This window comes from Raphanus sativus, chromosome 5, assembly GCF_000801105.2.
Source record: "Raphanus sativus cultivar WK10039 chromosome 5, ASM80110v3, whole genome shotgun sequence".
In the NCBI taxonomy this organism is placed as follows: Eukaryota; Viridiplantae; Streptophyta; class Magnoliopsida; order Brassicales; family Brassicaceae; genus Raphanus; species Raphanus sativus.
This window is the reverse complement of record NC_079515.1, coordinates 36,128,955-36,143,357: the sequence shown is the minus strand read 5'-3', so window position 1 is coordinate 36,143,357 and position 14,403 is coordinate 36,128,955. Positions and strand designations below refer to the sequence as shown.

Genomic DNA, 14,403 nt, shown 5'->3' with positions numbered 1-14,403 from the left:
AACATAAATTATGTTTATACTACATCAATATAAATCGACCATAACATATGTCTATGTTCCTAAAATAATGTGAAGTGCAATGCCAAACATATAAAACACCATGAGGATCTTCTCCCAAAAAAAACAATTGAGAGTATATACAGTTGTAAGTTGTTTAGACACAACTTAACAAAAAAGAACCAAAAATAATTGTATCAAAGGTATTTTTGCGTTACTCTGAACAAGCCCAGCTAGTAGTGAATATAGTATGATGGCTTCTAAATAAGCAAAGCACTAGCAAGGTTGAGAAATATGATTGGAATATAACGAAAAGGAAATCCAGAGATTCTAAAATCACAAGGTTACATTGCTCAGAGGAAAAAATGGTGTAGAAAAGGTAAAAAGAAACAAAAAAAAAATCTTCAGACAAAAAAAAATAAAAACAAACAAAAAGCGACCATGTGCTCGAAAAAAAAATGAAGTATGTAAATAAAGTGGTCCAACACCTACATATTTCTCAAGATGTAAATGCATACTTGTGGGATTCAAAAACAATAAAAATAACTATACGCGGCAAATAGTAATTGTGAGAATTAATATAAAAAAATATTTGGGTAAAAATATCAAATTAGTTAAATATGTATCTTTTTATAGGTTTGAAACGCCAAGGAGGTCAATTTGGAGCAACTTAAAGGGGATTAATTTCATTATCAAGAAAAAATGTCTGTCAAGAGGTAAGAAGAACAAAACAAGAACCAAAAAGATATGCAAGATTTTTGTTTTCTTCTCAATGTATGAGAAAGTGAAGTTTATTGATTGGCGAAGCTGTAATGAAACCCTAATGATAGAAATCTAAATTAGAATTTTTTAAAAATGATGAGGAAACAAAAAAAACCTAGATCTGGGTAGTGAGAAACCAGAACTTTGACTGTTATTTCAAAAAGAAACAAAAGAACCCGACCCGAAATGTACTTGTTAGAGATACAGATCCAGGCAGATATATAGAGAACGAGACCCAGAAACTGCAAAATTAATTAACCAGACATTGTCTTTTTTTGAAATCCTTTAGTCAAAAAAAGTAGACAATGTCTTTTTTTCTCAAACCCTACTAAATAAATGCCCTAGTGAGAGGGAGTGTGACTTTGAACGACAGACACCAACCCTAGTGGAGAGTGAACTGTACGAATCCGGAATCAATGGCGGATTTTTAGAGCTTCGCGGCAATTCTTGTTGATTTTCTATTTTCCTTTTTTAGAGAATTTTTGTTGGTGATTGGTTTCAAATGTAGCGAGTCATGAAGACCATTTTTTTTTTTAAACACATGAAGACCAGTCATATGCGTTTTTTAAATTGCCAAATAGTGATAGACTGATAGTACTAGGGGCTGAGCCCCCCGCAAGCGCTGGGATGTTAAAAATACATATTTGTTGTAGTTGAAAATATTATAAGAGATGGAGTCAAGTATTTTGATTAGTATAGTCTTAAAAAGAAGAGAAGAGATGTTCAAATTCATATTAATGCACTTAGTATAATGCTTGATATTCTATTTAACTGGAAGTGCAAATAAAGATAGAGAATTGCATGGTTACTGGTGGAGTTGGATGAAGATAGAGAACTGCATGGTTGCCGGTGGAGTTGGCCAATGAGTTTAGTCGCAATATGGGACTCTGCATCCCTCCAGCTATCCCTGTAAAATATTCTTGACAAGCTGGGTCTTGAAAAGATTTTTGGTCTTAGAGTGGTTCTTGGTTTTGACAAGAACAAATAATTAAAAAAAAAAAAAAGGAAATTGTCGTTCTAGATCCTTTTCTTAACACTATGTTATGCTTCAAAACTTTTTTTTTTTAATTTGTGATCTCTTCTTAATAGTTTGTTTTGTCTCAAAAGTTATAAAGTCGGTTGTTTCGAATTAGAGGAAGAGGTTGTTAGGTTGTTCAAAAAAAAAGAGGAAGAGGTTGTTATTGAGTCGTTGTTTTCCCGCAAAAATAGATCGCTGTGTCTGGTCTCTGTTAATTATGATTTAAATAAAAGATTAATACATCTGAAAACATGGTTATTTGAAAGCAAGCAAGAACGCATTAGGTGTGAAAATAGTTTCTTACAAAGGAATCAAATGAAATATAATGTAATAGATCTTTCTATCGAGCAACTTAAAATTATTGCAGAAACCTCCTTTTCGAGTTTGATGATAGCCATGAAAGCTTCTTGAAGTACATCAACTTTACCTATGGGTAGGGCTGGTTTGCGGGTCAAACCCGTCCCGCATGACCCGCAACCCGCGGGTTTCATTTTTTTTTTTTCAAAATCTTCGACCCGCACGACCCGCGAACAGAGATAATTGCACCCGCACCCGCCCCGCTAATTTTGCGGGTAACCCGCGGGTCCCACGGGTTAAATATATTTTTAAAAAATAATTATTTAATTTATTTTTTCTAAAATTTATATATAAATTTTATAATTTTATATTTATAATTATTTTTTATATATTTTTAAAATTTTTAATTATTTTTTTTAATAGTCGTATTTTAAAAAAAATATTTATCTTTTTAACAAAAAAAAAACATTTAATTTTTTTTTTTAAATAATAAATTGCGGGTTGGCGGGTACCCGCAATTCAAAATCTACAAACCCGCATCCGCCCCGCAAAAAATATTCATAACCCGCACCCGCACCCGCGAATCGATTTTTTAAATTTCTACGACCCGCACCCGTCCCGCGGCGGGTCAAACGGAGCGGGAACCGCGGGCTGTGACCCAAATTCTCAGGCCTACCTATGGGCCTGTTTTACATCATTCACATCAAATCTATCTTATTAAAGCTGAAGTACAAACTCGGTGTGTTTGGATACTTGGATAAGAGTATTAAAAAAAATTGGTGTGTTTGGAAACATGGATTGTAGTCTTTTAAAAAAAAATTTGTTTGGAAACAAAAATGGTAGTATTAAATAGAAAAAGTAATGGGCTTAAGTTATTAAGTCCATTATAAAAGAATATTGTCAATATATATAAGAAAAATACAATACAAAGCCCAATTTGAAATACCAACTCAAATTATGGTTTTTATATTCATATTAAAATTTAAAATATAATATATGTAATTATTTATATGATGATACATATTAAATACTATTATTTATATGATTAGTTATATGATGATACATATAAAATACGATTAATTATATGATGAAATTATACGATATATAATAATGACTAAGGATGGGTTTTCAGACATCCATACGGGTTTGGTTCTGATCAGTTTGCGTTTCGAGTTTTCGAGGTCAAAGATTTCAGTCCTATTAGGATGTTTCTAAATTTTTGTTTGAGTTTGATTCGGATCTTTACGGGTTTGGTTTGGGTTTGGATAACATATTTAAATTATTTTTAAAGTTTTAAATCACTATATATTTAAAATTTCTCAAAATCTATAAATAAAGTAATATATTACCTATAAATTTAAGTAACATATGTCAGAATACCTAAGCTTAACATATCAGTTGGTTTGATTTAAAAATTTGGATACGAAATCAATAATTATTTTAAGTATTTTTGGTGATTTGAATATACTTTAACTATTTCAGATATTTGTTTTTGACTATCTATATATATTTTTAAGTATTTTAAACCAATTTAAAGGTATCATTCTTGATGTTTTATATACGTTAAATATAAAAATAATTAATATATAAATATATAAATCTATTTTTAGATAAATTCAGGTACACGAAAACTTCGGTTCGGATCCGATTCGGTTCTCTAACTAACAATTTTGAATAATTCGAATATTTAATCAATTTATATTCAGGTTTGGTACTATATTTACTGATTGGTATCAGTTATGTTCCTCAGATTCATTTTGCCAAACCCTTATAATTACATGAAAAACAAATATCATCATATTTTTAAAATATACATCCGCGGAGGTGCAGAGATCAAAGTCTATAATCATTTATTTTAACAACAAGTCAAATAAATATGTTGATTGTAGAGCGAATAAAACAAAACTAGAGAAATGTATAGTTTATTAGAGACACTCTATGTGTCGAAATTATTATAAAGAAAATTTTATTAAAATAAATAAATTCAATAATTACAAACAAATAATATATTTCATAAAAGTGAAAAATAATACCCGCGCTTTCGAAGCGTGGGTCAAAATCTAGTTTTCATTAAAACAGAAGTAAAAAATAATAATTTATCCCTTACTTTACAACATTAATGGTGACATTGTGATTGACACATTGGTTGCAGTGAGAGATGAGGGAGATCTGTCTAATTTTTTGCTGCAGCAGAGTGCAAGAAACATAGTACAAACCATTTTGTCTCAAGATATAGTTTTGGCTCACCATCCAAGCCCTCTATATAGCTGAAAATTTCCGAGCAATCCGAACCTTGCAAATAAAATAAGCTTCTTGTGTGTTCACCAAGAGAAAAGATGCAGCATTTAGTATTCTAATTTAAAGGTGAAACAGATTTAAACTTTGTTGGAAGCCTATTAAATACCTGCTTGTTAGAGTTGGAGAGGAAGTTGTTGAGATCTCCAATTAGGAGGAGTAGAGATTCCCATGAATTCACTCTGCTCTTTCATGCCTTTTTTCCTCTCTCAGATCTGAGTTGGCAGATATATGACCTTTAGCTCTTGAAATCATGCAGCAACAGCTTTATTAACCTTCAGCTGAATGAAGAATAAAGCATCCAACATCCAAGTAAGTTGAACCACAAAGTAAATCAATCATGAAAGGAGATGAAGTTTATATACTGAACTTACATTGGCGGCCTGAGTAGCATCCTTTTTTGCGTCCACGACCTCCTTTCTTCTCAGGCTTGGCTTTTAGAGTCTCACCTTCTATCCAATTCTACCAAAGCACACTAATTCAATTAAGAAAAATCATGTTCTTTAACCAACAAAAAGGCAAAAAGGAGATTTGCTTTTGTGATATCCTCCATTTTCTCAAAACTAAACTCAGAGTAGAGTTGGGTCTGAGTCAAGAGCTCATCCAGTTTAGTAAACTGGGTATCATTCAGATCAGGAGCTTCACCGGACGCAGCACAATTGGCTTTCTCCTCATCATCCCGAAGTTTGGCTAGAAGTATCTCTTTCTCTAGAAGAATCTCCTCACAGTATTCCTTCAAGAGTCAGAAACATGGTTCAAATCAGGTAATGAAAATTAATACCCATCAAAGAAAACGCTGAAACTCAAAACAATCAAGAAAACGTGAAATCCAGAACAAACCTCTTCAGTGAGAACGAAAGTCGTTGAATCAGCAGAAATATCTTTATCCGTTTTTCTATTGCTGCCATTACAGAATTCCTAAGAATCAAAAATGAAAAGCAAGAAAAAAAATCAAAAGAGATATCGATTCTTTCAAAGCAGGAACCTAAACCCCTCCCCCTGGTCTGAATGTCCATCATAATCTCAACCTGCTTATATTTACAGATTTGAGATGAAAGAAACTGAGGAGTCACCATGGAAACTGGATTCAACGTGAATAACAGATATGGAAAATTAAAATAATTATACACTGAACCACCAGGAAGGTCAAGAGATAGCGACATAGGATGCAAAGAGATGAGATTAGGAGACGTCGAGGTTGAGTTCTTGAAGCAGGATAACAGGGAAGCCCTAAGGGGGTAACTCTTTAAACGCAGAGTTTTATTAATTTATCAGACCAAACACTAAAGACATAAATCAGACAAACACATAAACCAGTCTACCGACTAAAAAAACCGAAGCGGGTCCCACTATCATTAAAAAATATCCGACGTGGACACTCTTATAAGAGAGAAAAGTGCCCCATTATATATATGATTCCTCAAGTGGCTCCAGGTTTATAAGGCCAATCTTAGTTTTTGAATGGTGAACAATGGAATAATAAGAAACGTAAAATTCATTATCATTCTTATAAAATTACATTATTTATAATTTTTTTTATTTCTCACAAAATTTTGTTCATATTTATTACGTAAACTTATTCATATTTATTTTTCTTATATTCCTATTGTTTATATAATGGTTACCAGTTACATTCAGTTGCTTTCTTTTCTTTCCAATATATATATATTTGTTTTTCTTTTGAATCAGAGAGTTTCACATCTAAATCCATAATCTCTTCGGACTCAGGACATTCCTCTCTGATTCTCTCCTTTGGACGGTTAGCAAGACAACACGAGTCGATGCGAAAAAGCTGATGTGGCTGATTAATATTTTTTTCTCATTTTTATCCTTGCACATTCTGACAATGATGATGTGGTTGTATAATATTTACATTTAAATACATGAATACAAATAAATATACCATAATACCTCTATAAATTAATAATGTTGGAACTTTGAAAATTTATTAATTTATAAAAATATTAATTTACAAAAGTTTCTTTATCTAGATTTTCTTTTTTAATATTCCGAATTGTGATATATGAAAAAGCTTAAAAAATTGATTTAGCTATCTATGTCATCAGAGGTTACTTACCTTTTCTGTCACACATCCATTTAGAACTCTAGAGTTAATCGTGCTTGTACTGGAGTAGTGAAAGATGTATAACCTATCAGGAAGTGATTCACGATACCATAAGATCAAAGCACAGAGAAATGTCGGTTGGTGATTGTAGGGTCAGTAAACAATAATTTCGAACCTTGGAAAATTAACGACTGACCATCATATGAGATGGGATCCACGGGCCGAGAGAACAGGCGTGGATGGCCCATTAGTCGTATGCTGTCGAGACATTACATTTTTATTTTAAGATTATGTATTCTAAAAAAGAAAAATATTTGATTTTAGTGTATAAACATTAATTGTTATTTTTGAAATTTCACATTTATATTAATTTTATTATATTATTTGATATATATATATATATATATATATAATATCTATTGTATAGAATTAATGTGGTTTTAGATATAATATTACTAAAATCTCATCAAAATATATTAAGTGTTAAAAAGTTATAAAGATACTTTCATTGTGAATATAAAAACAAACAATATGATAATAAGTTTTGCTTATATAAAATATGTATAGATATAAATTATTAATTTATAATTTTTAATGAGACCATATATTTATAGAATTTTCTATAAAAATATTATATTATTATTTATTGATTTATGTCATATTTTGAATCAGTCTAAATTGGGACTGATAAAATTTATTAATTTATGAAAATTATTAACTATCGAGTATTAATTTATAGAGGTTCTACGGTATAATTAGCGAATATGTTTAAATTTTATACGACTTTTTCATTTTGGAAATAACACCTGAATTTTTGAACAACAACACTTTAAAGTTACAAGTTTGTTAAAAAACAACACTTACAAGTTAAAACGACATCGGGCCTTTTCATAGGCACTTAAAGACTATTTAAGTAATTTGAAAAAGACAAGAGTTTTCCAAAGGGAAACTTTGATATATATACTTTTAGAAATCGTAATAACACTTGTCCCTTATAATTTTTATCAACCACTCAGCTAAAATTAAATAAGTAAAATTCTATTAAAATACTAATTTTATTTTATTTAGAACCCCCATTGAATATATTTTGGCAATAGGGGTTGCTCTTACAACATCTTCAATGTATTATTCCATTTTTACTCTAAAAATATAGTAACTTCAAAATAGAATAATGTTTTGCTCCAATGTATTACTCTATTTTCTACTCCAAAATTAAATATTTTAAATAGTTTATATTTTATATTTATTTTAAAATTAGTAATATTATTTTTCATTTATACTATTTACAAAACAGTTCATTTTAACTTTGTAACATTTCTATTAAATACGATATTAATCACAATTTTTTTAAATAATTAAATTACTCAACAATGTTTTAAAATAAAACATTTAATACACCAAAATTACATTACATTGTTTAAACACAATAATACATCAACTTAAATTATTCATTAGAATTATTATATTTATTCACTACAGATTTTTTATGCTTTATATTATATATTTGTTGCATAAATATTTTATTAGATGGCTGTTTAAATAATCAATAAATATTAACAGTAAATTTAATAATATATAGTAAGATAACATTATTATATTTATTTATAATAATATTTTATTAAAAACGAAAATATTTAAATTTGAAAGACAATTTTATAAATAAAAAAGTTCCACTCCATTTTGGAATAATGAATTGGTTTACTCCATATTTGGAGTAATCATATCTATCACTCTATTTTAAAATGAATTTAGAGTGGAGTTAGAGATAATTTTACTGCAAAATAAAATTTAGAGTGGGTTTTGAAGTGAGATTGGAAATGCTCTTAGCAGCTAAGTGTTTCGAAGGCGTAGATCCGAAGCCCATTAAACTCAAATAACCTTACTGGCCTAGATTTCAAGCGACAAACATATGCACCCAAAATCTTATAAAGCTTGTACATAAACCAAAATAATCTTTTTTTTTTCGTCTTACAAACGTCAAAATAAAATATTAGTTATAACACTGCCATGAAACATGTTCATCATCCATTAACCGAACCATGATAGGTTAACACTACCATGAATCAAACTACACGAACCGTTTCAGGTCAAGACTCAAGCACCAGGAGCCGCATCTTTAGCCCTGCCGTGGAAATATCCACTGTACTCTCTAGCGTAATCTTTGACGTGAGAGGCCGTGTCATAGATCCGACTACGTGCATAATCCATCTGATCCGATCCAACCGGATGCATGCCCTGATAATAACGGTACGACCACGACGCCAAGGCCAACGTTCCAAGAAGAAATCCGGTGACCGATAAGAACCCGCCAACGACGACAAAAACGAGAATCCAGATCGGACTAGAGACGATGATCAACGGAATAAACACTATGGAGCCTATGGCTGTTGCCGTGACGGCTATGCCGAGAAGGAAAAGGAAGGTTCCAACGGAGACAAAGAGAGCGAGGTAACTAAAGAGCTGTGAGGAGGTTGGTGAATGAGATCGGATAAGGCGGAGAAGCGAGTCGTAGGGGCTGTTGTTATCGGTGGTGCCACCGTAGATGGGGAGATATTGAGCATCGCCGCGTGAAAACGTTTCCGCCATTGTAGAGAGTGATTTGTTTGATTTTTGTGTGGGTCACCAGAGAACAAAAAGAGGAAAGGGCAAAACATATGGAGGACAAAATTCAAGCTTTGAGGTGGCATTCATGCAAGGTTTGCAAACACGTGGAGATTGGTTTTTGTTTTTTAGTTGTCCTAGATCGAGGTCTTGGTTTAGACTTTAGTATTGTTTTGCTTGGCTCGGTTTATCTGTCACACAACAAAAACAAAAATGTTAGATTATCAATCAGTGGGGAGGCAAAAAATATTTTAAGTGGGGTCAAAGATATTAAATGGACTTAAAATGAGGGCAAACACACATTTTAGATTGGGGGCATATAGATTGATCCTTTATAATTTACATAGAATTTAAAATTTTTGTTGGGTTCATTGCCCCCACCCTAATGAATGTGGCTCCGATATGGATCCGGATCGGTTATTATTGTCGATTTCAAACTTTTAGAATAAATGGTTTGGACAGTGACAAAAAAAAAAAAAGAATAAATGGTTTGGACATATATATATAGGCACAAAATTTCAGATATATTTTGAGTTGAATAAAATGCGTAAGACTAGAGCAAACCATGCGTACGAATCCCACAAAATCTGATATTCCCCAACAAACTTTAAGTCGTGTTGTTTTCACAAATTATCCTTTTTGATTCAAACTAGAGTAAAATACCAAGTCAATGAAGTATCCCTCAAGATGGGGCCAAGACTAACAGACCTCGAAGTCTCTTCACTCTTTTTATACCTCAAAGCAATTCACAAAGCCATAACAACATAGCTCCCTTGATATCAGTCCAAAAGAACAACAAATGAGTTCCTCAAAGAAGATCACTCTCGTTATCCTTCTTGTTTCATTTTATATGTTTTCATGTGTTTCAAGCACTGAGTTTGAAGTTGGAGGAGTAGAGGGTTGGATGGTACCACAATCTAAGACTCAGGGAGATATGTTTAACCATTGGGCTTCACACAACCGGTTTAAAGTTGGCGACACTGTCCGTAAGTTTTTTTTTTCTTTCTAAATGCAATTTTCATCTTTACAAATATATATGATGTGGGAATTCATCCTGATTTTCAATGAAGGTTTCAACTACACGAAAGACTCAGTGTTAGTGGTGTCTGAAGAAGAGTACAAGAAATGCAAGGCGACTAAACCTCAACTCTATTCGAACAACGAAGACACGGTTTTCAAACTAGACCGTCCTGGTTTGTTTTACTTCATTAGTGGTATCTCTGGCCACTGCGAAAAGGGTCAGAAGATGATCATTAAAGTCATGGAGACCGAGTCTTCGCCAGATTCTCCTCCTCCTTCATCACCTTCTTCTTCCTCGTCTTCATCTCCATCTCTACCGGCTTCAACTCACAAGAAGAGCAGTGCGTTGAAAACCGCAGTCCAGTTCAGCAGTTCTGTCTTTGTTGTCTTTGCGGTTCTTGTTGTTTCGGTTTTCGGTTTGGCTTAGTCACGGTTGAGCATTTTGTTCTCCTTAAAGATTTCATTCATCATTAGGGCTGCATCGTTCTTACTTCTTGAGTAGTGACTTTCCAAATAAGTACACTGACCGGTCAAGGTTTCAATCAGCATGTTTCACTTTTCTTGTAGCCTTAACTATTTTGTTCTTTACATTTTCTTATAATTCAACTTCTTAGTTATTTTGGGCAAATCTCCTAAATATCATTTTTCGTTTTTTTTGGCATCAATATTAATTTTTCGTTTTTATCACAAAATAGCATTTAAGATAAAAACTCTCAAAATAGTTTATTAATCAATAAAAATATTAAAATACTTTACTTCCTAAACTCATCCTCTAAATAGTAAAACAAAAAGGCAGTTTTGAGACGCTTCATGCCTTTTTAGGTGTGGACTTTGCTTTGCCATAGGGAGAGCAAGGAGAGAAGCGACCTTGCTGATTCCTCGCCTTCCTCACCTTCCCAGCTCCACTTTCTATGTTCAGAGGAACTTTTGGCGGTGAAGAGAAGCAGAACGATAGAGCAACCGCCTGTTACATCCCATTACACAAAATATGAAAACACTCTTTTATCTTCCAACCTTGCAAGAACCATAAAGTTTAGTTGTGTGTAAACATTACCTGAAGATCAAGTGGGTGAACATTAAAGATGTCTTTCAGAGAGTGCGACTTGTATGCTGCGATATAAGCCCTGTATGCTTCCTTGGCTATCTTGTTCAGATTATAGTTTTCGGCAACATATTTCTCCTGCAGGACAAAGAGCAAGAATTATTACAACGCATCCAATTAACAACAGGAAGTTATTCACCCACAAAAAAGACACTGAATCAGAACTATTACCAGAGCAGATCGAACATCCAAAAGCTTTTTCTCATTGAACACAAGCTCTTTCACAGGTACTTTTGCAGCCTGTGGGGTTAAAAGTACCAATCAGTAAAAACAAGTAGGTTAAGCTTTTGATTGATCTTTGTTTCATATTCAATGCGACAAAAAAGCCATTCAAACCTTAAGGTAACGGATAAACTGAAGCTCTTTAGGGATCAAGAAAAGCAATGCCTTTCCTTTTGCTCCTTCTCCACGGGCTGTTCGACCAACCCTATGAATATATTCCTGCAAAACAGCATCACCCCATCTTAGATGCCAGACAAAAGGAGCCATAGAAAAAACCAGACCAAAACAATTTCTCAATACCGTTGGCTTGTCTGGAGGATCATACTGTACAATCCAATCCTACAGATAAACAAGATTCAACACAATATGATTTCATCAGTAAAACACTATTTGAGTTGTATAAGGGCGTTAATAATAATCAATATGCGAGAAGATACGTACCACGGAAGGAATATCGAGACCACGAGCAGCAACATCAGTACACAACAAGATACCTTTCTCTGCTTTCATAAAGTCGAAAAAGGTTTTGGTTCTTCGGTTCTGATCCAGTCCTCCATGGATGTCACAGCTATCCACGTTGATTAGTTTCATGATCTCGGCATGGAATTGCACCGACTTGCAAGTCGAGAAGAAGACCATTATTTTCTTGTTTAGGTTCTTTTTCAGAAAAGAGATTAGAAGGAGAAGTCTTTTCTCGATCGGAACAACACAATACCCTTGCTCCAATCCTTCATTTGTCACCTAACAGTTTTTTGGAAACTTATTAGGTTAAAAAATCTCCATGCCTTGCTCCCTTTAGATTTCATTTACCAGAGTGTTTCTTTTGATTCATACCTTGCGTCTACCATCATCGACATCAACAAGAACAGGAGATGTCAGTGATACCCGGGCAAGATCTTGAACCTGCAATGATTCACCAGGAGTAAGTATAGAGTAGCTAATAGTGACAATCCCGCAGCTTAACAGAAAAATACCTTGGAGGTTTGGGTGGCAGAGAATAGTGCGGTTTGCCTAGTCTGCATAAACATGATAAGAGCTTTAATCAGTACAAACCATGGCATGTTGCTTTGAAGTACAACTTTACACACAAGAAAAGGAATCTCTCATATACTGAAATGTTTGAATTTGTAAAGTTTTCTCATTCTTCATTTAAATAAACCTTAATTAAGATACGAAGAGATAGTTTACCTTTGGTAGAATCTTTAGAATCTTATTCACGTCTTCCTCAAAATTTTCTTCCAGTATCCTATCAGCTTCATCAATAACAAGGCACTGCAAATTTAAAGGAAAAAGATAAATATTCATTAGGATCATATATAACTATTAGTACGACTGCAACCCAAAGCTAAGAATCTAATTATAAACCAAACATTCTGTAGTGTTCCTTCTCTTATTCTATCACACAGACGGCAGATTGAACACAGCATAAGCTGCTATCTGCATTTAATCTATGGCTCCTTGTATTGTTATATTTCTCCAAAAGAAGACAAGAAGGACAGTACCTTGAGGTGTTTATAAATGAAACCTTTTGTATGTTGAAGATGATCAAGAAGACGGCCAGGAGTTGCTATCAGCAAATTTGAACCATTCGCAATACGTTGTGCTTCTGTCCTTCTGTTATTGCCACCAATAACCATGCTGACCGTCAGTGAATGATGCTTGAGTAGCTCCTCCGCCACATTTTTTGTCTGAAAATATCAAAAAAATAGAACAGTGAGGGATGGGAGGCCAGAGTAACGTACATTTACAAACCAATGCAATTACAATAAGTCAACTACATGAAGATGAGAACCTCACAGATTTGTTCTACTTATCTACTCACAACGACAGTATAGTAGATAATAAAGAAGGGAGTTTACCTGGATAGCAAGTTCTCTTGTGGGGCAGATAACGATGACACCAGTCCCGTTGCGAGGAGAGAAACGCTCTTTAAAGAGCAACTCTACAGCCGGTATGAGGAAAGCAAGGGTTTTACCAGAACCAGTCCTGGCAGCACCAAGAACATCTTTTCCCTCCAAAAGGGGAGGAATAGACCCAGCTTGAATCTAAATAAGAGCAAATGATTTAAGACATTTGTTTTGCAAATCTGGTCTAAACTAAACACCAGAAAAAAAGGTTCAAGATTTTTGCGTACTTGGGTCATGTGCTCAAAGCCCATCGTCTTGATAGCTTTGGAAGTCTGCTCTGATAACTCTAATGATTCAAAAGTCTCATTAGCCATTATCCCTTTCCCAACAACCACCATCTTCTTCTCTTCATCTTCTTCCTTTGCTTCCACCACCTCTTCCACGGGTTTGTCTCCTCCCTGAGACTTCACTTTCTTAACCTTCTTTTTTTTCTTGTTATGGATTTCATCTGCTTTCTCCTCCTCCACTACGTTGTGGGTTTCTTCTTCCTCAGCCCTTTGCTTCTGCTCGTTCTTCTTCTTCCCACGGTTTCGCTTTCTTATCCTCTTCTTCACCTCGTCACTCGAATTCTTCTCCACCTCAACCATGTCTGAGCTCTCTGCAACAAAATTACACAACATATAAATGAAAAAAAACAACACATTTGAAAGTAACTCCAAAATATTTGAAAGAGGGCCAGTTCTAAAACAGACAACAAAAACCAAGGCTTTCTACAAGTAAAACAGGTTCTGTAATCCCTAAAACCGTGAACTTTAGATTCTACAAAAAAAAAAAAAAAATCGAAACTTTAAGATTGTATTACCAAAAACTAAGGTGGGTGAAGAAGATTGTGAGAGCTCGTGCGTAACAATACAATAATACAGGGAACAACTACTTCTAGTCAAATACAGAGCTTTTGTAAAGTAACTTACATGTAAGAAACGAAACCCACTCGAAGGAAGGATGCGGTAGCGAAGAGAATTGAGAGAGAGATATGAAGGCGGCGCAGAGACTTGAGAAAGGGTTTAAGGTTTAAACGAGTGTGGTCTTATAGCAAGTTTCTAATTAGGAATTTTATGTTTGGGTTTGTAATTAGAACAATAATTATTTATGTTTACAGTATTGTAATTAGTATATA

General features: G+C 33.6%; 3 protein-coding genes and 1 long non-coding RNA gene across 7 annotated transcripts; 1 reads left to right on the top strand and 3 right to left on the bottom strand.

The window, feature by feature from the left end:
- Positions 1-4,065: 4,065 nt before the first annotated feature.
- LOC130512675 (uncharacterized) lies at positions 4,066-5,646 on the bottom strand. 4 transcript variants are annotated; one of them, XR_008946246.1, is made up of 5 exons: positions 5,498-5,646; positions 5,210-5,397; positions 4,744-5,102; positions 4,479-4,650; positions 4,066-4,383 (listed from the first exon to the last, which is right to left on the bottom strand). It is a non-coding gene; the product is annotated as an uncharacterized LOC130512675 (long non-coding RNA). The 4 variants fall into 4 exon arrangements; XR_008946245.1 differs by having other exon boundaries at positions 4,066-4,366; positions 5,210-5,641; XR_008946244.1 differs by having other exon boundaries at positions 4,066-4,386; positions 5,210-5,640.
- A 2,814-nt stretch (positions 5,647-8,460) lies between these two features.
- LOC108860867 (oleosin G-like) lies at positions 8,461-9,092 on the bottom strand. The gene has a single exon (XM_018634717.2). It carries the CDS (start codon positions 9,018-9,020, stop codon positions 8,529-8,531), a length of 492 nt encoding a protein of 163 aa, XP_018490219.2. The 5' UTR covers positions 9,021-9,092; the 3' UTR covers positions 8,461-8,528.
- Positions 9,093-9,746: 654 nt separating this feature from the next.
- On the top strand, positions 9,747-10,683 carry LOC108861190 (early nodulin-like protein 21). Its single transcript, XM_057010959.1, has 2 exons — positions 9,747-10,021; positions 10,106-10,683. Exons 1-2 carry the CDS (start codon positions 9,835-9,837, stop codon positions 10,480-10,482), a joined length of 564 nt encoding a protein of 187 aa, XP_056866939.1. The 5' UTR covers positions 9,747-9,834; the 3' UTR covers positions 10,483-10,683.
- A 76-nt stretch (positions 10,684-10,759) lies between these two features.
- LOC108858890 (DEAD-box ATP-dependent RNA helicase 51) lies at positions 10,760-14,344 on the bottom strand. The gene is made up of 13 exons (XM_018632746.2): positions 14,198-14,344; positions 13,514-13,884; positions 13,239-13,424; positions 12,882-13,067; positions 12,568-12,651; positions 12,354-12,395; positions 12,214-12,282; positions 11,821-12,120; positions 11,680-11,718; positions 11,494-11,598; positions 11,329-11,397; positions 11,110-11,235; positions 10,760-11,019 (listed from the first exon to the last, which is right to left on the bottom strand). The coding sequence occupies exons 2-13, from the start codon at positions 13,871-13,873 to the stop codon at positions 10,864-10,866; spliced, it is 1,722 nt and encodes a 573-aa protein (XP_018488248.2). The 5' UTR covers positions 13,874-13,884; positions 14,198-14,344; the 3' UTR covers positions 10,760-10,863.
- Between the last annotated feature and the right edge of the window lie 59 nt (positions 14,345-14,403).